We start from the raw sequence: 24,614 nt of genomic DNA on the forward strand, positions 1-24,614 counted from the left end.
CTCATCCTAAGAAGGAAGTTCTCCCCTGTATTTCCACCCGTCCACATCTCTCTCTCCCCACAGTGCCACTCATCCCCACAGCCCTCTCCACAGCACTCACATCAGCTGTCCCCAATCATTCTGGGCGGTAGACTTCTCCACAGCTGCTTCTACTCAATGGCTCCAGCTTCACTCGGACGAATGGGCGTGAGTTGTGGGGCGGATTCCGTCCGTGTATACTGGGTAGCAGCATCGTTCGGATCCCGGCGGATGTATCCATTCATGGTGTCTCCCTTTATGCTCGCGTCCCGGTGAGGGACTGGCAGGGTTGGCTCTTGCTTTGTGGAATGGTGGGTTCTAAGTCTGGTTTAGGTGCTTGTGGGAGTATACGATGTAAGACACAGGCAGGGGTTCATGGTCCCCGTATCTGGGCCTTTATCCTATAAGACCTGGGTGCATCCCCACATGCACTTTTGCTTTGTACTCGTGGTCCCCACGGGCATGCTGGGCAGTTGCTGCCATTTCGTGACTAAGAAAGCGGTTTGGAGTTCGATTGTGGTTGTTAAGGCGAGAAATGCCTGGCCTGAGGCAGGAGGGTTCAGAGTTGATTCTGACGGAACAGCTGGGACGGAGAGCTACGAAACAGAGATAGAATTCTCTCGGCTTCTACGGACCTGATCCCTCTAAACCAGACACAGTATTGCAGTCGCTAGATTATTATGTATCTCATACCTCGTCAAGGCCGTATGCTAGACCGGAGAAAACGCGATTGAACCGAATGGTGTAATTGAGATCGTTGGGAGGAATTGACAGGCCTCTATAGAGGAACAATTCAGGCCGACAGGCCGCTGGCTTCGCCGTGCGCAAGTTAAGCACTTTTGCCGCCCCATCGACAGTCACCTTGCAGCTGGGCTTCGGTCCTATCTTCCGTCGTGCTCTGTAAATACCCCCGGCCTCCAGAATGTTCCTTGTTCCGTTTTGTTGGCACGCCGCACATACATATCCATCGTCTTGTGATTCAGAGCTGACCAGCACACTCCCTGTGGTACCATGTATAACAGGTTGAGCAGGAGACACCGCCTCCGTCGGGGCTGTGCCCTTCCCCACAGCATGGTATTGAGAAATCAAAACTCCGCACAAGAACTCCTTCCAGTTGAGGAAGAGATGAACAATACCATCTATCCACTGCGGCAGATGCTCGAGCAAACGAGATTACGTCCCTGGGCGCCAAGGCTTTGAGTATTCTATCAAGAATCTCAGTGGGTATGTTGACCCCCCATTCTTCCCTGTTGGGTTTCTTCCAAGAGTGCGAAGATAGAACAGACGTTAGAGCTCGAAATCCAGGTGAGGGTTGTATGGCGGAAGAGTTGATGACGAGAGGTATGGTCGGCGAGTACTGTACAAATGTACCAGTTATTTCGACGAAAGTAACATAATCTAAAGAGATTAGAACAACATGGATAACAGGTTTTCTACACCGATCCTTATCCAGAAATCTCTGGGTATCTTGGACAGCCTTCTCAAGCGTGTCTGAAGCACTGTATACAGTGACTAAAAGCCCATGAAACCAAAAATTGTTTCCGGACCGAGCCGACCACCTTGGGACAGAGTAGAATCCGATTGGGATCTCTTCTATGATCTCTTCTGGGATCCCTTCGGTGTCTGTGTCAGAGGTTATTTCGAAATCCCATGCAGCAATACGCAGAAGGCCAATGGCAAGGGTCTTTCGAAGAAGCGAGTCATGTGACGGTAGGTCATCAAAATAGAACCGCCACAGAAAAACGAAGCTGAAAACAAACGAAGTTGAAGCTCCATCAAAGACGTGGGCTTTGCGATGTTTATATTGAGCGTTGGTGGCATTGTTAATCCCGTTTCAGTATACTGCTTGATAATATCTTCGGTATCAACAAGAATATCATCTAGGGTACCGACTGAGGGACCTTCGATTGCAGCAAGCTTTGCCTGTCGGATCAACCGGTAAAGTGCACCGCTGATGGCCGTCCATTGAGTTACCGTTATGACTCCTAGGTCCTTATCGATGTTGTATACATAATCTAGGTTGATGTGGAGTGGTGAGGGAAAAGGTATTGCTTCCCAGTCCTCGATGGCAGTCTCCGAGACTACCTTTCTTACGGTTCGCAGAGTAGCAGGTGCGTCTGGAGAAGTTATACGTGCCGTCGGTTTGTGAAACACGCGGTACCACTTCCGTATACAGGATGTCAATTTCGCACACAGCCATTGTCCCATCCCCAGGCTTACCATCGACACGCACATTCCATAAGCCCCGAGTACTCATGTTTGCGATGACTACTCGTGGGCCATGGAATATTGAACGAATTTGTTTTCTTGATGGAGGATGATGAGAGCTAAGTTGAGCATGCAACGGGAGGAGTGACACCGGGAGTCAACCATCCGCTCCGTTGTCGTCGACTGGTAAGTGGCTGGAGGACAGCAGGTCATGTGATACATTCCAGCGCGCCAGTCACTTAGCCGCGATCATATCTTGTCATTTAGAATGATAGGTTATACCTAAAATGATTATAGGGGGATCTCTACTACTCCTGATATATTGCTCAAGTGAATTGCTAGGCTCGCAGTCAAGGTGGCTTTTAGAGCTGAAGTATACGTGGAAGGCAAGTAAGTGGTCAAGTGATTTATACATAATCTGCGTACTATGTATATATTCCGTGTGGTAGTATGGGTATCTGTGACGAATGAACGAAGAGATGATTTATTCCGTAGAAGTCTCAACGAGTATCGGTATCCACACACTGTGAATCTCACCGGCCATATATAATCAACGATGTTCCCTATCAAATATGATGCTTTGATGTCCTTAGAGATGGATGCATGAGACGTGCCGTGCTCTTGTCGCAGATGATCCAAGGAGCCGGGTGCCTCTGCGGACGCTCGTTGGTGGAGAAACTTCGGGAAAGAATCCCTCATTCCCCAATCCCAGCAGTGGCCTCGCCGGAACCTTCGGTGCCTGTCACGATTATGAGATCAATATATAGGACACTCATCTTCTCACTTTCAGGAACGCAGTTGTCTATACCAGTGCAACAGCAAAGATAGGCAAGTATAACTACCGGTCAAGGCTCAGTCAGGTTTGTCAAATTGCTTAGTAGCTGCATCGGTTATCGTTATCGATCGACAAGTTAGGTTGGCCGTAAGCGCTATTACCCCCTCCCCCACTAAGCAGCTCGAAATAAAAGCTTCGTCTCGTTGGAGTGTGCTCCAACTATCTTCAATTCCCTTTGTTCGTCTGCAGGTACTTTTGGACTACAACAACATGGCGAACGGAGTCTCAGCAAATGGGCAGGAGCAGCCCTACAAGCCGTACGATCAAATCCTTCTGTTCGGCGATTCTATCACCGAGTTTGGTAGCAACCAGGATATGGGCTTTGGGTTTCACGCCGCATTGCAGCATGGTGAGTGAAGCTCCCTGAAATCCCTCGGCTTTAGATACTAACTCGTCTGTAGCATACAGTCGCCGCTATGACGTGGTGAATCGTGGCTTAGCGTGAGAACCCATGTGTCGCACTACATCCAGTAACCAAACTGACCCTTCACTGCTCGGACTGTAGCGGTTATGCCACCTGCCACGCCATCAAAGTGGTATCGCAATGCATCCCTCCCCCGGAGAGGGCTAATGTGCGACTCATGGTAAGCCACGATTGAAGCCTCCTTCACGAGATAAAACACCTGGGTAACACTGATTATAGACCCTCTGGTTCGGCGCCAATGATTCCTGTCTCCCCGCTTTCAATCAGTACGTTCCCTTGGAGCAATACAAGGAAAACCTCAAACGCATCATTCAACACCCCGTCACGGTCGCGCAGAACCCGCGCATCCTCATCATTACCCCGCCTCCAATCAACGAATACCAGCTGGAGTTCTTCGACAAGAGCAAGGGGAACCCGCATCCGACGCGCACGAACCAGAACGCCAAAGTCTACGCTGAGGGCGCCCGCGACCTTGCGGCTTCCCTGGGGATCCCGGTCGTGGACGTCTGGACCGCATTCATGACGGCGGTGGGATGGAAAGAGGGTCAGCCGTTGGTGGGGTCGAGGGAGTTGCCGAACGACGAGAAGTTCGCGCGCTTGTTCACCGATGGACTACATTTGACCGGGGAAGGGTACCGCATCGTGTACGATGCATTGATGAAGGCGATTGAGGCAAACTGGCCGGAGATGCTGCCGCAGAATATTCCGATGATTTTCCCTCCCTGGCCTCAGGCTCCGCGGTGAAGAGTTGGTGTCGGTTGTGGAGTGCGGGATTGTATATAGATCAGAGCTTAGGTCAACTGAGAGATCTCCGTCTGCTCTGGATTGCCGCTGCTAAGAACTTAGAGGTCATGAGACTTGGTCAGTGTGATTCAATACATGTATCTGTTAGATGAAAGAACGATGTCAATGATGCACCACGGTAGAAACAAGAATAAATTGGAGGAAGGTCAAAGAAATGGCGATTATGAAAGCGGTCTCGATTCAGCCGAGGGCGGTTGCCGCCGGCGGGTCAAGGTTCCAAGTTGGTTTCCAGGCTGTCGAATTGGGATCCCCTCATGATTTCCAATCCAACGGCACTTCACAACCTCCTCACACTTCCCAGCCTTCCTTCGCTTTTTATCTCACTATTACTCCGATTTGTCCAACTCTCTCACTTACTTACCATAAATCTCGCATTGATCCATTATTTCAGCTCTTTCCTATCAGCCCGCTCACGCCTTCGTTTCCTTGATCCGTCGGAAAGAACCCACCGCCCATCTTCGCCTCTCATCAGACCCCCTCACGCCAGGAATATCTCGCGTGCTCTACTGCTGCTCTAGGAAATACGGATAGAGATCTGTGCTCATAACCACCTCTTGCTCGATCTTCAGACCCTCAACCGCTGACGTGGTCGTCCTCTACGCTGCATCGCTCAACCTCTCCTCCGACGTCTCATCCGTTCCATCCGCATATCAGCTTCCCGCCTTTTCCTTTCCACTCTTATCGTCCATCGTCCGGCACGCTTTGACAGCCACTTCCTTCGTATATCGACCATCAAGAAGTGTTTGTATATGCCTCTAGATTACTTCACGGATATTCGCATTTAGCAGACAGGGTGGACGGCCGTAGGGCCGTCTCACAGTGTACGAGGGAGGAGGAGTTTCGGAGGAACAGCGGACCGTCGGAATCAGCAAGCGGGCCTGACCAGATCACTGAGGACTAGGCGATAACGGCATTTCATACGAAGACCGTGTTGCATGTGTGATAGTTTTGGGGAAATCGTGCCGTCAACATTCTGTTAGAGGTTCCTGGGTCTGCCGCCCATCGCTCCGCTTTGCACACTTTGCACACCTGGACATGGATGCACAGTTCCCTTTTGCCTCACGCGACGACATCTGGCGCGTCTTCGAAGAGATCAAGGAGCTTCACGCCGCCCAGTTTGAACAGGCAGAGCGGATAGCAAGACTCGAGCGGCGCAGAGACGAGGATGCAAGGCTGAGAAGCGTGTGGGGTCCTTTATCGCCATTTCCCACCTCGGTTGGGGGCACAATCCCCGCGGGTATGTGTATTCTTTGTGCCTCATCTCCGGAGTTTGGCTAAGATGTCATCTGTCTACAGAGTCGGTCTTCCATACTCCCTCCGACGCGTTCAGGGGTTTCGATCAGGGAAATCATCACACGGTGGTCAATACCATGGGTCTGGAAACCGAGGAGGAGCCTAGGCGTGGGACCTCACGGGCCAACAGCGTTCGGTTCGACGAGAGTGCCATCCACGGTTACTATGGACAAGCCAGTCGATCAACTAGCGAGCTGCCGTTGAGAACGGGAAGTGGCTTAGGCAGTCACCCTATGACTGAGCGGTCGCTATCGCATCGGTCAGACGGACGACAAAGCTCTTCGGGCCACTCGCACCACTCGGCTCGAACGAATAGTCTAGGCTTAGAGACGACCAGCAGAATGACGGCTTCTTCCGCCGTAGGATCGCCGCTCATTCCCCCGCCCGGCTTTTTCCTTCTTGGACCAGTGCCGTGCATCATCCGGTGCTGGTTGACAACCAACTTTTCCAACGAGTCCCTATTGTATGCGGCCGTCTGCACTGGCTCCTATACCTCTTTACTGGGGTATCCGATGGTCCGGAGATTCGGCTGGGAAGATCAGCTGGTTCAGGACGGCGAGGTGCAGTACATCAAGCTCCCTATTTACCTTCCCGAGGCTAGCGTGCACCAATCCTCCTCGCGGTCCAGTAGCCCTGCCCCCCAGGTTCCTACTTTGACTGTTCGATTCCTGGTTCGTGAGATCGACCCTAGGGACTCGTCCGTGCAGATTGTCCTTGGCAGTGATGTGCTCCGCTCCCACAACGCCGACGTGCTGTTCTCTCAAGATAAGATCATCATGGTCGATGACGAGCGTAATAAGATATCCATCCCTCTTGTCCGGCCCGAGGACGATGCTGTCTTCAAGTCACTATGCACGGCTTCGGATGTTTCACGCGCGGGCTGGAAGGATCGACAACCCGTCCCAGTCGATGCCCCGGCGGACATCAACGGTCATGCGCCTGTGGGTGTCATCGGGCGTCCTGCCAGTGCATCTCGACGAGCGGCATCTACCAGCGACTCAACGCAAGATCTCACGGAAGACTCCGAGGATAGTCGAAAGGCACATCTTTCGGAGACACCGGAAACTTTCGCTGACCCGGAGCCGGTTCAAGGACAGGAAAAGCCTGCCGGGATCGTGTCGAGTGGGCCGGCGCGTGCGGAAGCGTCCGGAGTTTGGGGCTCGTGGAAACGCGATGCCAAAAGCGATCCGAATGCCTCCGCGGCGACGGGCAAGCCTCCTCGGGGCCGTACTATGAAAGTACTGCGGCCTAGCAAGGCGGGATCTCGAACGGTGACGATGACCACCGGCCCGGGCAGCAGCTCGCCGGCCGATGTTGTGCAGCCGACCTCGACTCGCACCTCGCCCGACGGGGGCGTGCGCACTGCTAAACCCTGGGCATCCAACCCGATCGGCGGGGCGTCGGCGTTTGGATGGCTCAATACGGCGTCTCAACCGTCCACTGCGCCTCGTAGCATGACGACTGGCACTGGCTCTAAATGAAATAAATTAGGGCGCAGGGTCCACGGCGTAAATTTCCCCTCCGATTACTTTTGTGTCTGTCTGCAGTGTCTAGTAATGACCATAAACGAAGCAATGTTAAAGGCCTTAACTCTTGCATATTCCTAGTATATACTGGCATATCGTAAGATAACCCTGTCTACAAACACCTCAAACCCAGTCTCTACTTCAACCCAACAAGTAACCCCCCTGGACCCCCTATTTGAAAATCTTAAATCCTAGCCAAAGCCTCCAACGCCCCCCTTGTCTCCTCCTTCATCTCCTTCACCACCCCACTCACCTCCTTGAAGGCAGCATGCCCCGCATCCCCCAGCATCTCAAACACCACCCCCTCGCTTGTCGTTACCGTCGCCCCCGCATCCCGCAACCGCTGCAGCGCCACCTCGCGCTCCTCCGCGTGCGCACTGCTCACCCCGTCCACGATCACGTACACCCGATGGCCCCGACTCAGCAGGTCCAGTGTCGTCTGCGTCACGCAGATGTGCGTCTCGATCCCCACCAGGATCGCGTCCAAGGGCGTCTCGCCTTGCTGCGGGTTGGGCAGCAGGCTGGCCAGCTCGGGCGTGATCATTGAGAAGAGGGTTTTGTCGATGTTGGCGCGGAGTCTGCTTCCAGTGGAGCTGGAGGGCTGGGAGGGGCCCGCGAGCAGGTACGGGGTCAATTCGGAGACGGTGTCGCCGAGGCGGGCGCGGTTTTGGGTCGTTAGGTAGATTGGCACATTTAGGGGTTGCGTGGCGCGCAGGAGTTTGGTGGTTGTTGTTATTCTTTATATTGTTAGTTTTGTGGAGAGGGGGGGGGGGGTTTGGGATTGGGAATTGAAGAGGGGGCCGGGGACGTACACTTTGGGGAATTCGTGGATTACATTGCGGAATTTCTCTTGGATGTCGCAGATGCTGTGTATCGTTAGTTCTTGTTGGTTCTGGGAGGTTGGGTGACTGGGTTGGTTGTGGCTTAATGGGTTAGAGGTGGATGTGTTGGTGAGACGTACAAGAGGGCGGGGTTGCCTGGTGATTTCAGGGTAGAGGGTTAGTTTGATGTTTTCGACGGTAGTAGAAATAGGAGGGGTTAGGATAGGACATACGGATGCGCGTGGCTCGGGTGAGAGTGGCCATTTTTGCAGACTTGAAACTTCTGACACTTTGCTGAGAATGTGGTCAGTGGTAGGGAGGGACGTATTGGGGAGAATTTATGGGGAAGATCAGCAGGAGATTGCAGTGCATTTGCAGTTGGAGAGCGTGCAGAGCGGGGAAACGGCCGGGTCCGGTGCGGGGAAGGGCCGAGGTATTGTTTGCCTTGTTTATCGGGCAGACACATCAAACTGCCGGAACGTACTATAACTACACACATCATAACAACTAGGTACCACTCTATCTACAAAGCAATCTCTCGCACCTTCGCCCGCTCACTAAACCAACTGTCATTCCCCTTCGACGCGGCCTGCCGGATGGCATACAGCTCATCCAGGAACGCAGGAACAAAGCTTCCCGGCCCCCGCACATCCTCCCTCGCCGCCGCGTTCTCGGCAGCGATCTCGTACATCAGAAGACCCGCCAGCACGGCAAGAAGCTTGTCTTTCGGGTTGGCGGCCAGAAAGCATCCAGCAACCGTACCAACAGCACAGCCGGTCTGTTCTCTCATTAGCATATGAAGACAAGAGAGCTGGTCGGTGCACTTACTCCCGTGACCTGGCCGAGAAGTTCGTGGCCGTTTTCCACGGCAATGACGCGCTCACCATCGCTCAGGTAGTCAACCGCACCGGTCAGGAGGACGAGGTTCCCTAGATAATTTGTGAGAATTTATACTGATGGAAGCGTGTGGTCAAACGTACGCTCTCGCTTGGCAAGCTCGAGAGCCAACCGAGCCTTTCCTTGGTCGTCAAGGCTGCTGGGGCCGCTGTCAACACCCCTCTGTGTCACGCCACTGCTCCCGAATACCTGTCGAATTTCACCCTCGTTGCCCTTGATGAGGTCGAAGTATCCCCCCGCCATGAGCTGCTTGACTGCGCCTCGACGGATGCCGGTCGCAGCCGCGCCGACTGGATCGTATACCACCGGGTTTCCGCGCTCGTTGTATGCTTGCAGAGCCTTGAGGTAATTGGGGATGCTCTCGCTGGTGAGAGTGCCCATGTTGATCACCAGGGCACCGCCGAATTGACGGAGGTCGACGGCTTCGTCGCCGTATGGAGACATGATTGGGGAAGCGCCCCTACACGTTATCAGCCCTTTTGTCAAGTATGTGAGCACCGCGAGGGGGTATCGTACATGGAAAGAGCGACGTTGGCAACAAAGTTGGCCACGACATAGTTGATCATATTGTGTACCAGCGGATGAGCCTTTACCATATCTTGAATCGCCTGGGGAACCTGCTTGAGGAGTGCAGTGGTTTCCCGCGCTAAGGCCGACGGCTCACTGTGTACGAATGCAGGTGGGCTGGCAACGAGCTTGACGAACTCAGCCGCGGCAGCCTTGGGATCATCAGCAGCCATTATGCCACTGACGATGGCAACGCCATCCAGGCCCTTGTTCGGCGCACGGGACTGGTACAGGACGCGTTGCACATTCGACTGCTTGATTCCGCCGATGGAGACGGTTCCCACCGTCCGGCCCGTCTCGGAGATGGCTTCCAGAATGGCTTGGGTACCGGCTGTACCGAGGATTAACTTTGTGTTCGTTTTCCTGACCTGGTCAATCGATGTCTTGTGCTGGTGAGTCAACAGATGGCACCTACGTTTGCGTGGCGAACATGGTGCCAATGCCGAGATAGTCGGCACCCGCCGCAATCGCCTTCTGGGCCTCCTCGACAGACCCCGCGCTGATACCGATGATGGCATCCTCCGGTAGAAGCTTCTTGGCTACCTCAATCGCTGCAAGCAGTCAGCGCGGTAGATTGCGAGACGGCGAGGGGAGATGCATACCCATGTCATCTTGGCCAAGGTGGACACCCTCCGCTCCCACGGCCAGAGCAACATCAACACGGTCGTTGATCAGCAATGGCACTCCATAAGCCTTGGTGATCTGGTGCAGCTTCCTGGCTGTCACGATTTGAGCTCCCGTGTCGGCCTTCTTCTCGCGGTACTGCACAATAGTCACGCCTGAGATAAGTGGTCAGTGGGGATGTCTTTGGCAAACAGAGAAAGCACGTACCTCCTTTGAGGGCCTCTTCGACAACAGTACAGAGATCCCGGCCCTTGAGAATGGCAGGGGTCGAGTCTGTGACCAAGTATACAGATAGATCGAGAGCCATATTTACAGACTATCAGAATGTCCTGGGGCTAGAAGATGCGGTTAATTTAGTTTTTCGTGACATTGCGACGAGGGGCACACGTGGGGTGCGGGAGCGAGCCACCAACAATGCAAGTTAATGCAATCGTCAAATTAGTCGCACCCGTGCGGGAAAAATTGATCAAGAGTAAAACATACCCACTGAGAGAAGCACACACACAGTTCAAGACCCTTGGTGAAAGAGACTCGGACGGTTGGAAGAGGCTTTTCGTAATGTCGGGCAGTATGTGGGGACGCCCGAAAGTTAGTCATTCTATACATAGACCAACGACATCCTTGTGGTCGATGGCGATTTGCTGCTGCAAGCTGTTGCACCAATTGTTTTGATATGCATTTTGATAATTTTATTGGTGTCTGAGACAAATGACACAAGGAATGCTACGCTTGAAATGCTGGAAATATCCAGAGAATGGCCTACTGCATAGCACACTGCTATGAATGCCTCGACTATATATTCCACCCAATCCGAGCGAGTGCCACGCAACATGGAGCCGACCTATTCTCTGAGGTTCCTTGCTTGTCCAAGGCATCTCATATTTCACAGTGCCTGAGTTGTGTGTGTGACAAGACAGGTGGCGGTGAGTCCTCAAGCATCAGAGCTACTTCATTAGGAAGATTGGCCGGGATATCTGGTCTAGGACAAGCAGACCGGTCTGGTTGTGTAACTACGGGAGTGGTGGTAGCCTAGCAGGCAGGCCATAATGTCGTAAGTGCTTAGCATCTCTACGTGACATTGAATTGAGACGAATGCATGGCAACCATAGCATGCTTGAGCAGGGTTCATGGGAGCAGGCAGCGGCAGCGGCAACAACCTGACGACACTAACACGATGATCTCGGGGATGAGGTCGGACACAACCACGAGCTATAGCCGCCCAAATATTGTTGCAAATAAGAGTTACCTCGGAGCAGATGTGGAATTAAAAATGAGAGAGCAAACAATAGTTTAGCGACTGGATTGAGTGAATGGGAGCACGTGTGACCGGAAGGCCGGCATCCTCCCTCAATGCGGAGGGGGGCGGCTGACTCAGCGTCCCCATTTTTCATCTCAAATTTTCACTTGGTGGCCATATTGTTCAGGCCGGGAGTCGAAGTGCCTTGCCTTTTTCATTCCTTCCCAATCAGTCCTTGGCACCAAACCGGGTCGGACTTTTTTTGTTTGGGGACCTTTTCTACCTTTTCTACCCTCGCTCGCATCTCCTTCTCTTTCTCTCTTCTCTCTCACCCACTTTCTATCACATCACTTCTCGGTTTTTGTCAACCACCCCCCTTTTTTATCCAACCCCATCGGCGTTATACGCTGCTGTCCCATCAAATCACCCTTCAGGCGACCTTTCTGCCTGCTGGTTTGCATCTCAAGTTTTGTTCACGCACAAGCCACTCCGGTTAGTCTCACTGCCACCATCCTTTCTCTCATTCCTCTACCAGGATTGCGAATCTGACCGTGTCGATTTTCCCTCCCCCCACAGAAGAACCACCCGTTGGTTTCTCTCTTTCCTGCCAGAGAAAGCCACTGAAAATAGAGTCGGTCGAGAACTTGTCTATGTATTCGTCCTGCGTCAGAGATTTCGATCACCACCTGCCGCTCAAGCTGCAATCGTTTCGCTTCACGTCGAAACCTTGTAGTAGACATTCGAAGTCCTGTGGCTGAAAGCTTTTGGGCTGCCCTCCATCGTTCTCGTTCTTAAACGATCGCAAAACAAAAAACCGCCACCATTCCTTCTCAACTAGGAACCTACGCATGTCTTGTTCTTACAAGATATCCCTGGTCCAGAATCCTCCCCGCTTAATATAACCACAACAATCAGTCTTCCTGAAGATATTTATCAAACTCAACCGTCATCATGGCTACTGTCAACATTCGTCGGGATGTCTCCGATCCCTTCTACCGCTACAAGATGGAGCGCCTGCAGTCGAAGATCGAGGGCAAGGGCAACGGTATCAAGACCGTCGTCGTCAACTTGAACTCGGTCGCTCAGTCTCTGGCTCGGCCTCCTGCTTATGTCATCAAGTACTTCGGCTTCGAGCTCGGTGCTCAGGCCAACGCTAAGCCGACCGATGACCGCTGGATCATCAACGGTGCTCATGATGCCCCCAAGCTTCAGGACTATCTCGATGGCTTCATCTCCAAGTTCGTGCTCTGCAAGAAGTGCAAGAATCCGGAAACGGACGTCAACATCAAGGACGAAAAGATCTTCTTGGACTGCAAGGCCTGTGGTCAACGTTCCGAGGTCGACTCTCGTCTCAAGCTGAGCACCTTCATCCTGCGTGATGTCGCCTCGGGCAAGGGAGGAAAGAAGGACAAGGCTTCGAAGAAGGATCGCCGCGACCGTAAGAAGAACAAGGCAGCCAACGGTGACAGCAATGGCAGCCCCGGTGACAGCAACTCCGACAACGGCGATGAGGAGAGCCCCGATGCCGCCCTGGAAGCAGGAAGCGACGACGAGCTCACCCGCCGCATCAAGGCTCAGGCCCAGAACATTGAGGCCGAAGATGAGATTGATGACGATGACTGGGCGGTCGACGTCTCTGAGGAGGCCGTCAAGGCTCGCGCCAAGGAGCTTCCCGATGATCTCAAGCGCACCCTCGTTTTGGAGGATGCCGACGAGGACGGTGCCGATGGCCCGTCCGCCTACGATGAGCTTGGTAGCTGGATCATCGACGCTGCCGCTCAGAAGGGTGGCGTCACTGGTGTCAGCGATGTCGACATCTACATGAAGGCCAAGGAGTATGGCATCGAGAGCAAGCACAAGACTCTGGCTGTTCTCGCCCAAACCATCTTCGACGACAAGATCGTCAAGCAGATCCCCGCTCGTGCCGGTCTTCTCAAGAAGATGATCACGTCCGAGCGTCACGAGAAGGCTTTCCTGGGTGGAACCGAGCGCTTCGTAGGCAAGGACCGCCCCGAGCTGATCGGGCAGATTCCTGCCATTCTGCTCAAGTACTACGAGCACGACCTCATTTCTGAGGACACCCTCAAGGCTTGGGGTTCCAAGGCTAGCAAGAAGTACGTCGACATCTCGACCAGCAAGAAGGTCCGCAAGGCCGCTGAGCCCTTCCTCGAGTGGCTTGAAAATGCCGAGAGCGAGGAGGAGAGCGAGGAGGAAGACGATGAGTAAACTGCCGCCAGCTTGCTGGTTTCTGGTTCTAGACGATCGCTTTCGGGATTTTTGCCACCTGTTGTCTCTTCGCTTATTGTTTTTCTCACCGACTCCACTCATTTGATGCGTATACTCGGTTTTGACCCGCTGTTGCTTGAGTTTGTTGTCTGAGAGGTTTACACAAGACGAGAACAAGTTAGTTAGCTACCAATAAACTTCTCTCCTCTATACATTGATCTCCACCCTAAGAATAGTAAATCCAGATTAGGCGTCGTACCACTTGGTGTTCATCAACTTGCCGATCATTTTTCATATTCAAAAAGTCACCTCTGCGAACTTCAACCCCGTCCCCGGGACGGTCCACTCCTTCAAAGGCTCCTCCACCACCTCACAAATCAAAGGACCACTCCTCGTCTTTTGTTGGATGTTCGACCCAGCTCCGCGAGCCCGGTGCTCCTGAAAGAGAAACCAGGTCAAATCCGCATTCCACGTCTCCAGCGCCTCCAGCGCCTCTTCAATCGACCCTAGATCAGCAGATCGTTCATCAGTTTGATCCTCCCCACCGCCACCGACCCATCCACCTCTACCCCCGTCTTCACTCGATTTCGTCCTCGCCGACCACAGCTCATACACCCCCACCTCACCCGCAAACAAAACCACCCACTCCACCACAAACCGGGCGATCGTATCCCCGACCCTCAGCGGAAGCCGCACGTGCGAGAGCAGGGTAATGAATAGCGGGAGCAAACTGCGCCAGATAGCGTGGTGGGGTGTGAAGGTGCGGGCGCTGGTCGCGTGGAGGGAGAGGGATTGCGTGAGATTGAGGTGGAGGTTTGAGGTGGCTGTGGCTGTGGCTTTGGCTGTGGCTGTGGCTGAATGCGGGTGATTCTCTGAGGGAGAGATGTCGAGAAGCCTTTGGTCGGGTTGGTGGGGTTGATGCTGCCGTGAGCGCCGCTCGAGGGCCTTCTCGGCGTCGTGCCGGACTTTCGTCCACGTTTGGCGGTACAGGCGCTCCCAGCGGGGGAATTCGGATTCCACGCGCGAGGCCAGGAAGTCCCCGGCTGTGTAGCAAAGGGTGCGGATGGCGTGACAGGCGGTTGTGGTTACGTAGGTTTCTTCTTCGAGGGATTCTGGGTTATTTGGGGTTGAGGTAGCGAGGGTTAGGGGTGTCGATGCGGATTGGGGGTTGATGCTGGTGGTAGTGGTGCTGGTGCTGCTGAATGGGGAGGATGGGAAGCTGATTCTGGCGGCGAGGGTGGGCCAGAGGTCGTTGATTAGCGGCAAAAAACTGTTTTCGTTGAGGGAGAGGGTTGGGAAGACGTCGGTGAGGATGGTGAGGAGGGAGCGTCGGAGGTATGGGGACGGGGAGGTGAGGTAGGACGGGATCGAGCGGACGATGTGCAGGAGCAGGGTGTGCGGTTTGCTCAGCGGCTTTTCGCCGTCCTCTGGTTCCTTGGGGGCTGGGAGGGGCTCGTTGGATTCGTCTTCCTTGAGAAGCTCCGCGAGGGTGTTGTCGAATTCGGTGGGGGGTGGTTGTTGTTCGTCTTGGGGTGAGCTCTTCCACGGCTTGCGAGGGTGCGAGATGGGCTCGTCGGGGAGCTCGTGTGTGAGTTTGGCGCGTTTGTCTCGTCGTTGGGCAAAGCCTTGCGCGAGGGCGGAGATCTGCAGGCTTTCGTATCTCTTCTTGCGGTGGTCGGGCTTGGTGGTGCTGCCTTTGCCGTCACTGATTGCCAGCACGGCGGGGGTTTTGGTTCCTTCGTCGACAATGGCTGCTAGTGTTCGGAACATCAGCTCGACGAGCTTGGGGTAGCCGTGGTACATGTCTAGGATGCCGAAGATAGAATCCACCAGATCGTCCAGGTAGGGGATCAGCCGTGCACCGCAGAGCTTCACCATCATCAGCAGCACCTGCGGCGGATAGGGAGATACATCGAAGGTATTCAGCTTCAACGCCACTGAGTTCACAAGGTAATCAACATTCTCTATCACCATAGTGCTGGCGTCTTGGTAGTTGCATGCGTTCGTGAGCAGGTTCAGACATGTCATCGCATGTCTCTGAAGGCCTGGGTTGCTCGAAGCCAGTAATTGGAGGACTGGGTACAATGCTTCCATCAATTCCGGCCGGAAGGCTACACCAAGTTGTTGTGCCTGCAGAGCGACGGCCTCTAACGCAAGAGCCTGTACCCGCCAATCGCGGGAGTCATTAGCCAGTGGCTCGTTTAAGACTGGCAGTGCGATGTAATACAGTTCCTCAATCATGCCAGTCCTGGTTGTGGGTTGGCCTGAGGGTTCAAGTTCGTCGAGCGATATAAAGTCATCGAAGGCCGATGTAGCCTGCAGGTCAATCGTGAGAAAGTTCAATGAAAGCCACAGTGGTGAAATGAGGGAGTCGCCGTGCTCTTGGTAAAGTCGGTTGATGATGAGACGTGTGATTCCGTTGCCGGATTCCGAGGAACTCAGCCTGACGATCATGGTTCGAAGATCGCGCAGTGTGTCGCGCTGGCTTTTATGTTCCATGAGCACGGGTTCGAAACTGACGGCGCTGCGTCCATGTTGCAAGACTTCCATGTTCTGAGATTGTATGGCAGAGGTGTTGAGAGGCTGCAGTGCATTCATTGTGTGGCTCACGGCTGCAGCAACGCTGTCACATATACCTGACGCCAGGCTGCTTTCCAGGATATCGGAACTAGACTGTACTTGTGACAACACCTGAAAGGCAGTCGATATCTGTCTAACTGCCCATTGTTTCGCTGTTTCGTCATTGCCTTGCATAGTCCGTGGGAACGAAGTGATCCAGGTGTGCAGAGAATCCTTGAGGTTATCTACCACGACTGGGTAAGTTGTAGCGTGGTGGGTAAGAGCTGTGAATGCTTCATTCGGTATATTCTTATCGTCCTCGTCGGACAATACGATTAAGGTCTCGACAATGATCGGTAGCGAATCTCGTAGCGTGACTTGACAATCTTCTACCACCATCAAGCATAGTTCACGAAGGGCTGTTTGTACCTCGGGCCGTTCGTGCCGTCTGACCTGTATAACATTGGCAAGCGCAAGCTTGATCTGCGTGGCCGTAGCTTTCAACCAGGAGGCATCAAGCACAAGCGGTTCGTCCGGCTTCTGTGTTTTATCTTGTTTTTCGGCCACCTTCGAAGCTCGATCGTTGAGAACTGTTCTTAGCATGTAGGTGAGGATTTGAAGGCAAAGACTCAAAAGCTTGTAAGAGCGCCGCGTCTGCGTCGTGGGTCTTATCACTTTCGTCAGGGTTGAGACTGTCCGGGGCATGATACTAGCCAGGACTACCCTATCAGTAATGCGATGATAAAGAGCTATGAGCGATTTGGCCGCCGAAATGCACAGCTGATCGGATTGGTCGTCGCTAATTCCTTCTAGCAGGACATAGACCGTTTGATCGACCACAGTGGCGGTACCAACTTCGTGGTAGATGGTGGCGGTGGCCTCGGGACCTTCAAGGACATTAAAGATAGCTGAAAGGCAGTTGAAGCCGGTAATCGACAATTCTGCTGGCCGAGCCTGTGCGGGCTGGCTACCGTTAGCTTTGCTCGGCGTACCTCCCACGATCAAAGTCAGAAGTATCATGAGCTGTTTGCCCATTTGAGAAGATAGTCGTCTCCGCCATCCTTTCTCGATTAGGACTTGCAGACATTTGACAGCAAGCTCCAGAGAGTTGACTGGTGTTCTTTGCGTCTCGTTGAAGACGTGACAAAGAGGGAAGAATGCATACTCCGCGAGCTTTTCGTCCAGGGCATCTTTATTGCCGAGTTCGTTCAGCACGGCGTACACGGACTTCAAAGCCTTGAAGACCTCAGTAGGAGACGCTTGACTCCCACGGAAGCGCAAGCCGACAGCACTCAGTTCCACACATTGTGGTTTGAGCTTCGTTATGCATTAGTCTGGTTCGACATGATACTGAACTGGAGTCACACCTTGGTGAAAGCTTCCTGCCGGGAGATCTCCATCGAATCAGACTGATTTAGGTGTAACGAAAGCGATCATGAAATCTGAGATACTGCAGCCATTGAATAATTCAGTCGACTTATCAAGTAGTCTCCAAGTTAGCTACAGCGGAACATCAGGTTGTGCATTGCAGCGATCAAAAGGAAGCATTATCGATAATCCATCGTCTCCGCCCTCGCGATCACTTTCTGCCCGACTCCCGGGGCGGTAAAGGCGGAGAGGTTTGCATTGTTTGATCTGCAAATGCGTCACTCTGGCTCAACTCAAGTCTTCTACTGAGCTGTAGCAAGACTCGACTCAAGAGTGGGCATTCTCATCAAGCACTGGTGTTGAATGATAAGTTACCCCGGATGTGATTTTCATCGTCCCGTCAAGAACCCAAAGCAACGACACAACTTACCCTAGTTGTAAGCTTCATCACGTGACACTAATTAATTTCGCGTCACGTCACGTCGCGTTAACTTCAAGGCTCCCGTTGAAGCTTAAAGCAATTGGAAGGCAGCAATGTCTACCTAGTGTGCCTGGCCCATGGAAACTGCAGACCCTCAATGCATATAAACTGACAAGCTGGCAAAGTTTATTATCAGGTGAAAGGCGGTAGCAGCGAACGTCTATGCTCTCTTCATACCGTTCCGCGTGTGCTACGCCGTCTTTTCCATTCCTTCGCAGGAATCCCGCCTTTGGCACCACAGCTCCGAGAACTCTGCATTCGACCCTACACTTTGTGCGCCCCCGTTCCTCGCTTGCTCGGACAAGGCCGCTCGTATTCAGTCCCTGCCTGCGATCAGATTATCGTCTTCGTCCCTCACTATCTCTCGCAATGGCGGATTCTAAGGGTCGGAAACAAGCAACTCTGGGGTACGTCAAAGATTCCCAGCTAACTCTCGGGTGCGTCTTTTATGACTGGCGCCTAGGTATTCTCGATTCTTGGACCCGACAGTTTCTCAACTAACATATGATGACAATTTAGGAGGTTCTTCGGATCGAATACCGACGCCCCACGAGATGCGCCTAAAAAGCAGACCACGCTCGCGTTTTCGGGCAAAAGGAGCAAGACCCAGGAGACCGTCGATAAAGCACCAGAGCCAGCTGCTGTCAACGGCGCCAAGGTCAAGGACGAACCCATGGACGAGGCCAAGTCTTCTAGCGCCGAGCCAGAAACGGTGAAAACAAACGACAAGGAGGATACCACCACGTCGAAGAGAGAGAACAGCAGCGAGGATGAAGACAGCGATATTCAGCCCGTACCCAAGCGCCGTCGGAGAAACTCGCAAGCGAACAGATCGACTGCCTCTCCTGAAGTCTCTCCAAGGAAAAAATCAGCGTCCTCGAAGAGTCCGAAGAAGCAAACCAAATCCAATCAACCCTCCGAATCTCTGAAGATTGAGAAAGCTTCCGGGGAAAAGACACCCGAGAAGGAGGAAGAAGTATCAGAGGAGGAGGAAGCACAATCGCTTAGTGAGGATGAGGAAGACGAAAAGCCGGAGGTCAAAAAGAAGAAGATCGAGAAGGTACAGGCCACGCTGAAAGCAAGTGGAAGTGAGCCTTATCCAGACTGGAAAGCTGGCGACCCGGTGCCATATGCAGCACTGTGTACGACCTTCTCATTGATAGAAATGACTACCAAAAGACTGGTCATCCTCGCTCACTGCTCTCTGTTTCTTCGGCAAGTACTGCGTTTGACCCCGCAGGACCTTCTTCCCACTGTCCAGCTTATGATCAACAAACTGGCTGCAGATTATGCAGGCATTGAGCTTGGAATTGGCGAATCTCTGATCATGAAGGCAATTGGTGAGAGCACAGGACGGAGCTTGGCCGTCATCAAGGCTGATCAGCACGAGATTGGCGATCTTGGGCTAGTCGCTGCCAAGAGTCGCTCAAATCAGCCAACCATGTTCAAGCCGAAGCCCTTGACAGTCAGAGGCGTGCATGAAGGTCTTCTTACCATTGCGAAGGTGCAGGGACACGGTTCTCAAGATAAGAAGATATCCGGCATCAAGAAGCTTCTTTCCGCGGCCGATACCGCCGCTGCAGGCAAAGGCAGCAAGGGCATCGATATTACCAAGGACAAGGGCGGACCTAGTGAAGCCAAGTATATCATCCGTTTCCTAGAAGGAAAGCTTAGACTTGGCTTAGCGGAGAAGACGGTCCTTGTTGCCCTCGCTCAAGCCGTCGTCACGCACGAGGCTGAGCTCAGAGGAGAGAAGGCACTCTCTACTGAAAAGTTGGCCCAGGGTGAGGCTATCTTGAAGACTGTGTACAGCGAGCTGCCCGCTTACGAGATTATCATTCCGTTGATGCTCGAGCATGGTCTCTCGAATCTGCACGAGCACTGCAAGCTGCAGCCAGGCATTCCCATCAAGCCTATGCTTGCCAAGCCAACCAAGTCTATCACCGAGGTTCTTGATCGATTCGAAGGAAAAGACTTCACCTGCGAGTATAAGTATGATGGCGAGAGAGCTCAAATTCACTATGTTGCACCCGATTCAGTCAACCAGTACCCCGGAGCAAAGGCGACATTGCAGAGTGGTAGCCAGGGTCTTAGCTCCATCTTCTCTCGCAACTCGGAAGATCTGTCCAAGAAGTATCCAGATGTGCTTGCGAAACTCAACACATGGGTGAAGGGCGGCGTTACTAGCTTTGTCCTCGATTGTGAGACCGTTGCCTGGGATACAGTGAACAAGAAGGTTTTACCATTCCAGCAGCTTATGACCCGCAAGAGGAAGGATGTCAAAGCGGAGGATGTCAAAGTCAAAGTCTGCGTGTTCGCCTTTGACCTGCTGTTCTTGAACGGAGAGGTATGACGTCTGTCATTTGATTATTCAAGCCCAAGACACTGACGCAAATAAATAGCCTACTGTCAAAAAGAGCCTGCGAGAGCGTCGCGAGCTTCTTCATGAGTCATTCGAGACTGTTGAAGGCGAGTTCCAGTTTGCGCAGTATGGGAATACCAACATTGTGGATGAGATCCAGACTCTACTTGATGAAAGTGTAAAGGCCTCCTGTGAAGGGTTGATGGTGAAGATGTTGGACACTGAAGAGAGTGGTTATGAACCAAGCAAGCGGAGCCGCAACTGGCTCAAGGTACGCCAAAGAGAACTGAACTCGACTCGTGTTTGTTACTAACGCCGACATTAGGTGAAAAAGGATTACCTCGCTGGAGTAGGCGACTCCCTAGATCTCGTGGTTTTGGGTGCATATCACGGACGAGGCAAGCGTACATCAGTGTACGGTGCCTTCCTTCTGGCTGCTTACAACACGAGCACACAGACCTACGAGACGGTCTGCAACATTGGCACAGGTTTCTCGGAGGCTGACTTGGAGGAGCTCCATAAACAACTTTCTCCTATCGTCATTGATCGGCCGAAGCCGTTTTACTCCCATTCAACTGTCCCCAAAGATCAACCGGATGTGTGGTTCGAGCCGCGCTTTGTTTGGGAGGTCAAGACTGCTGATCTAACACTGAGTCCGCGCTATAAGGCTGCGGCCGACGAGTTTGAGGGAACGACTGGCGGAGGCAAGGGAATCTCTCTTCGATTCCCACGATTCATTAAAGGCCGCGATGACAAGAAGCCCGATGAGGCGACGACGACTCGGGCAGTGGCGGAGATGTACCGCAAGCAAGAGGCGGTGCAAAAGGAAAATGCTAAGAAGGGAGTAGATGATGACTTTGAGTACTAAGTCGAGAGTTCTGGCTGTTCTGGCGGTCCTATCTATTACGTACATACATACATACATACTGGAAACCCAGGTGCTGTGGTTGAAGTCCCAGCCCGTTTGATTAATCAACCTTGATAATGAATGACTGAGATGTCTGACATATCGGTTACACTCGCATCGCATCCTACTGGGTATCTCCTCATGAACCCACAATATTAGCAAGCAAGCAATCAGACCATGTGAATGACAGCAATGCAAGACACTTAAGGGTGCCAAGCAGCAGTCGGGAATGTGTATCAACTTGGCATTGCAACCCAAGACTTGCAACCCGCCCTTGCTTGTCCACTTTGTTGTTGCTGCTTATCCTGATCAGGCAGGTCCATAACTGACTCCCTCATTTCATCATCGCACTCTCCAAATCACACACACACACACACACACACACTCACTCTCTCTCTCTCTCTCTCTCTCTTCGCCTTCTCGGCCTGGTCTTCTGGACCTCATAAATAGGCCCCTCTGTCCGACTCTCCCGGGTTTGTGTTCTGTGCAACGTGAAATTTCTCACCGGAACCTGGATTGCGACTTGTTTGCGATTGTTCTACAACGTCATCATGGGAGCTCTACGATGGTTCTACATTCTTGCTGCGGCTTCAGCGGCTTCAGCACTGACCCCCGAGTACCTACCCGTGGCGTAATAACAATCGTACTCGTACTGTTGCTGATGTCTCATTTCCTGCAGGCAATTGATTAGTGCTCCGCGGAGAGACGAAGTCATCCCCAACCCATCTGGAGTATGTTGCTTGATCCGATCATAGATCTGTAGAAGACTGATAACACAAGGCTCTCGGTCTCTTCTCCGTCTCCCAGTACTCCTTTGACACCCATTCCGGAAGCTCATGGTGGAGCCTGATTGACCTGAAGTCGGGTGAGACCAGCACACTCACTAATGACAGTAATGTCTCTGAGATCATCTGGCTTGGCACGGATGATTCCACTATCCTCTATATCAATAGTACCAACGCAGACATTCCCGGTGGTGTCGAGCTGTGGGTCTCAGATATCGCAAACTTCCAGAACGGGTAAACCCATAATGCTCCGTTCACTGTTGATGAATGATACCTGACAATGACATGCAGATACAAGGCAGCCTCCCTGCCAGCGAACTTCCTCGGTCTCAAGACAGCTGTCACGGACTCGGGTGATGTACGGTTCATCCTTCGTGGCAAGGCTTATGGCAACGGCACGGCCTACAATGAGAAGCTAGCTGAGAAGTCCCTAAGCTCCGCTCGCATCTATGACAGTCTCTACATCCGCCATTGGAATACGTACCTTACCCCACCCTCTCATGCTGTATTCTCGGGTACATTGAGCAGCTCGGCTGGAGGTAACGGCACAGGTCGTTATGCTTCGGAAGCTGGTCTTACGAATCTGGTATCCCCCATCAAGAATGCTGAGAGCCCTTATCCTCCCTTTGGAGGAAACTCGGACTATGATCTTTCGCCCGACGGCAACTGGGTAGCTTTTAAAAGCAAGGCCCCAGAGCTACCTCGTGCCAACCTTACAACTTCTTACATCTATCTTGTGCCCCATGATGGTTCGGAGAAGGCTGTCGCGATCAATGGACCCAAGAGTGCCGTCACTCCTGCTGGGGTTCAAGGAGATTCTAGCAACCCCGTCTTCTCTCCCAACAGTGACAAACTTGCATACTTCCAGATGGAAGACAGACAGTACGAGTCCGACAGGCGCACTTTGTACGTCTATACTATCGGTGCTAATGAGTCCATCGCCACACTTGCCAAGAACTGGGATCGATCGCCGGACACAGTAGCTTGGGTCGATTCAGACAATCTTGTCGTTACAAGTGAGGATTACGGTCGAACCAGGCTTTTCGCCATTCCAGCGGATGCAGGAGATGACTTCAAGCCGAAGAATTTCACCGACAGTGGCTCTGTAGCGGCGTATCATGTCCTGCCAGATTCCACTATCCTTGTCACCGGAAAGGCCATGTGGACAAGTTGGGCTATCTATACAGCTAGTCCCGACCAGGGGGTCATCAAGACACTGGCATCCGCCAACGAGATTGATCCCGAGCTTGCTGGATTGAGCTCTGCTGATATTGATGAGTTTTATTACCAAGGTAATTGGACCGAGGTAAGTCTAGTATACCTTGCTTCTTCTCAGCGGACAGGCACTAATCGGGCTCTCAGATTCATTCCTGGATCATCTATCCGGAGGGCTTCGACAAGAGCAAGACATATCCTTTCGTTCTATACATCCACGGTGGACCCCAAGGCTCATGGGCTGATTCCTGGAGCACGCGCTGGAATCCCAAGGTCTTTGCCGATCAGGGCTACGTCGTCATCGCCCCGAATCCAACGGGCAGTACTGGCTTTGGAGATGCCCTCACCGACGCCATCGCAAATGACTGGGGTACGACCAGAACCTTTTTCTCTCCACTCCTTGGAATATGACCATGCTAACCATACTCCAAGGAGGCGCTCCCTACGACGACCTCGTGAAAGCCTGGCAGCACGTCCACGACAAATTCGACTTCATCGACACCGACCACGGCGTCGCTGCCGGCGCCAGCTACGGCGGATTCATGGTCAACTGGATCCAGGGCTCGGAGCTGGGCCGCAAGCTCAAGGCGCTCGTCTCTCACGATGGGACATTCGTTGCCGATGCGAAGATCGCCACCGACGAGTTGTGGTTCATCGAGCATGACGTGCGTTCCCCCTTTCTCCTTTATATCCACCCTCTATTCTCATCACACCTGCCCCCCCTCCTTACCCACCCCCCATCCAAAGCCAACCCTCCCTAACTCCATGCAACATCACAGTTCAACGGCACCTTCTGGGCCAACCGCGACAACTACCGTCGCTTCGACCCCTCCGCCCCCGAACGAATCCTCCAGTTCTCGACCCCGCAGCTCGTCGTTCACAGCGACAAGGACTACCGACTCGACGTGGCCGAGGGCATCGCCTTGTTCAACGTCCTCCAGGAGCGCGGCGTGCCGAGTCGGTTCTTGAACTTCCCCGATGAGGATCACTGGTGCGGTTTGCCCTTTCCGCTTTCCATTGTTATTTCTTGAAATTGTGCGAAATCGCGACTAATCCATGCAAACTATAGGGTCACCAATCAGGAGAACAGCCTCGTCTGGCATCAGCAGGTCCTTGGTTGGTTGAATCGGTACTCCGGCGTGGAGGAGTCGAACCCGCACGCCGTCCGGTTGGAGGACACGGTGGTTCCGGCGGTAGATTTTGACTCTTGATTTCTCAGGCTGGGTGGATGGCTTTCCATCTCCTGTGTCTACTGTCTCCCTCGATGCTCTTGGGGAGATAACTGGTGGCAAAATACTAGACCACTAGGTGTTCATTTGTGCATTCAAGCTACGACCTGCTGCGGTGTGTAGACGGGTTCCGTAGACGGTTCCGTGGACGGTTCTCCACTCCGTATAGCCACTATCCCTTCCTACGTTGAAAGCGAATCGATCTCGACGATCTCCCCATGTGAATGT

The 24,614-nt window shown here is 53.0% G+C and overlaps 8 protein-coding genes across 8 annotated transcripts; 5 read left to right on the top strand and 3 right to left on the bottom strand.

Moving 5' to 3' along the window:
• The first annotated feature begins 3,038 nt into the window (after positions 1–3,038).
• ASPACDRAFT_75083 (SGNH/GDSL hydrolase family protein) lies at positions 3,039–4,334 on the top strand. The gene is made up of 4 exons (XM_020204363.1): positions 3,039–3,410; positions 3,463–3,502; positions 3,567–3,645; positions 3,705–4,334. Exons 1-4 carry the CDS (start codon positions 3,272–3,274, stop codon positions 4,227–4,229), a joined length of 783 nt encoding a protein of 260 aa, XP_020059867.1. The 5' UTR covers positions 3,039–3,271; the 3' UTR covers positions 4,230–4,334.
• Positions 4,335–5,324: 990 nt separating this feature from the next.
• On the top strand, positions 5,325–7,063 carry ASPACDRAFT_22516 (uncharacterized protein; the record flags this gene model as incomplete). The annotated part of the gene is made up of 2 exons (XM_020199125.1): positions 5,325–5,526; positions 5,586–7,063. The coding sequence occupies 2 exons, from the start codon at positions 5,325–5,327 to the stop codon at positions 7,061–7,063; spliced, it is 1,680 nt and encodes a 559-aa protein (XP_020059868.1).
• Positions 7,064–7,174: 111 nt separating this feature from the next.
• Positions 7,175–8,193, bottom strand: ASPACDRAFT_1852489 (putative isochorismatase family hydrolase; the record flags this gene model as incomplete). The annotated part of the gene is made up of 4 exons (XM_020197250.1): positions 7,175–7,845; positions 7,921–7,974; positions 8,070–8,085; positions 8,163–8,193. The coding sequence occupies 4 exons, from the start codon at positions 8,191–8,193 to the stop codon at positions 7,293–7,295; spliced, it is 654 nt and encodes a 217-aa protein (XP_020059869.1). The 3' UTR covers positions 7,175–7,292.
• A 51-nt stretch (positions 8,194–8,244) lies between these two features.
• Positions 8,245–10,573, bottom strand: ASPACDRAFT_111336 (bifunctional hydroxyethylthiazole kinase/thiamine-phosphate diphosphorylase). Its single transcript, XM_020195544.1, has 8 exons — positions 10,501–10,573; positions 10,225–10,352; positions 9,996–10,172; positions 9,809–9,944; positions 9,343–9,756; positions 8,910–9,286; positions 8,758–8,858; positions 8,245–8,707 (listed from the first exon to the last, which is right to left on the bottom strand). Exons 2-8 carry the CDS (start codon positions 10,322–10,324, stop codon positions 8,453–8,455), a joined length of 1,560 nt encoding a protein of 519 aa, XP_020059870.1. The 5' UTR covers positions 10,325–10,352; positions 10,501–10,573; the 3' UTR covers positions 8,245–8,452.
• Positions 10,574–12,205: 1,632 nt separating this feature from the next.
• ASPACDRAFT_22167 (translation initiation factor eIF5) lies at positions 12,206–13,480 on the top strand (the record flags this gene model as incomplete). The annotated part of the gene is made up of 1 exon (XM_020199091.1): positions 12,206–13,480. One exon carries the CDS (start codon positions 12,206–12,208, stop codon positions 13,478–13,480), a length of 1,275 nt encoding a protein of 424 aa, XP_020059871.1.
• A 297-nt stretch (positions 13,481–13,777) lies between these two features.
• ASPACDRAFT_39148 (uncharacterized protein) lies at positions 13,778–17,439 on the bottom strand (the record flags this gene model as incomplete). Its single annotated transcript, XM_020200554.1, has 2 exons — positions 13,778–17,356; positions 17,407–17,439. 2 exons carry the CDS (start codon positions 17,437–17,439, stop codon positions 13,778–13,780), a joined length of 3,612 nt encoding a protein of 1,203 aa, XP_020059872.1.
• Positions 17,440–17,882: 443 nt separating this feature from the next.
• ASPACDRAFT_111345 (DNA ligase (ATP) CDC9) lies at positions 17,883–21,298 on the top strand. Its single transcript, XM_020195545.1, has 4 exons — positions 17,883–18,295; positions 18,408–20,235; positions 20,291–20,521; positions 20,576–21,298. The coding sequence occupies exons 1-4, from the start codon at positions 18,258–18,260 to the stop codon at positions 21,116–21,118; spliced, it is 2,640 nt and encodes an 879-aa protein (XP_020059873.1). The 5' UTR covers positions 17,883–18,257; the 3' UTR covers positions 21,119–21,298.
• A 410-nt stretch (positions 21,299–21,708) lies between these two features.
• On the top strand, positions 21,709–24,368 carry dppV (dipeptidyl peptidase DppV; the record flags this gene model as incomplete). Its single annotated transcript, XM_020199060.1, has 8 exons — positions 21,709–21,773; positions 21,837–21,888; positions 21,938–22,176; positions 22,234–23,248; positions 23,305–23,527; positions 23,590–23,822; positions 23,937–24,148; positions 24,227–24,368. 8 exons carry the CDS (start codon positions 21,709–21,711, stop codon positions 24,366–24,368), a joined length of 2,181 nt encoding a protein of 726 aa, XP_020059874.1.
• Positions 24,369–24,614: the final 246 nt, after the last annotated feature.

The sequence above is a fragment of the Aspergillus aculeatus genome, assembly GCF_001890905.1.
Source record: "Aspergillus aculeatus ATCC 16872 unplaced genomic scaffold ASPACscaffold_2, whole genome shotgun sequence".
Classification (NCBI taxonomy): domain Eukaryota; kingdom Fungi; phylum Ascomycota; class Eurotiomycetes; order Eurotiales; family Aspergillaceae; genus Aspergillus; species Aspergillus aculeatus.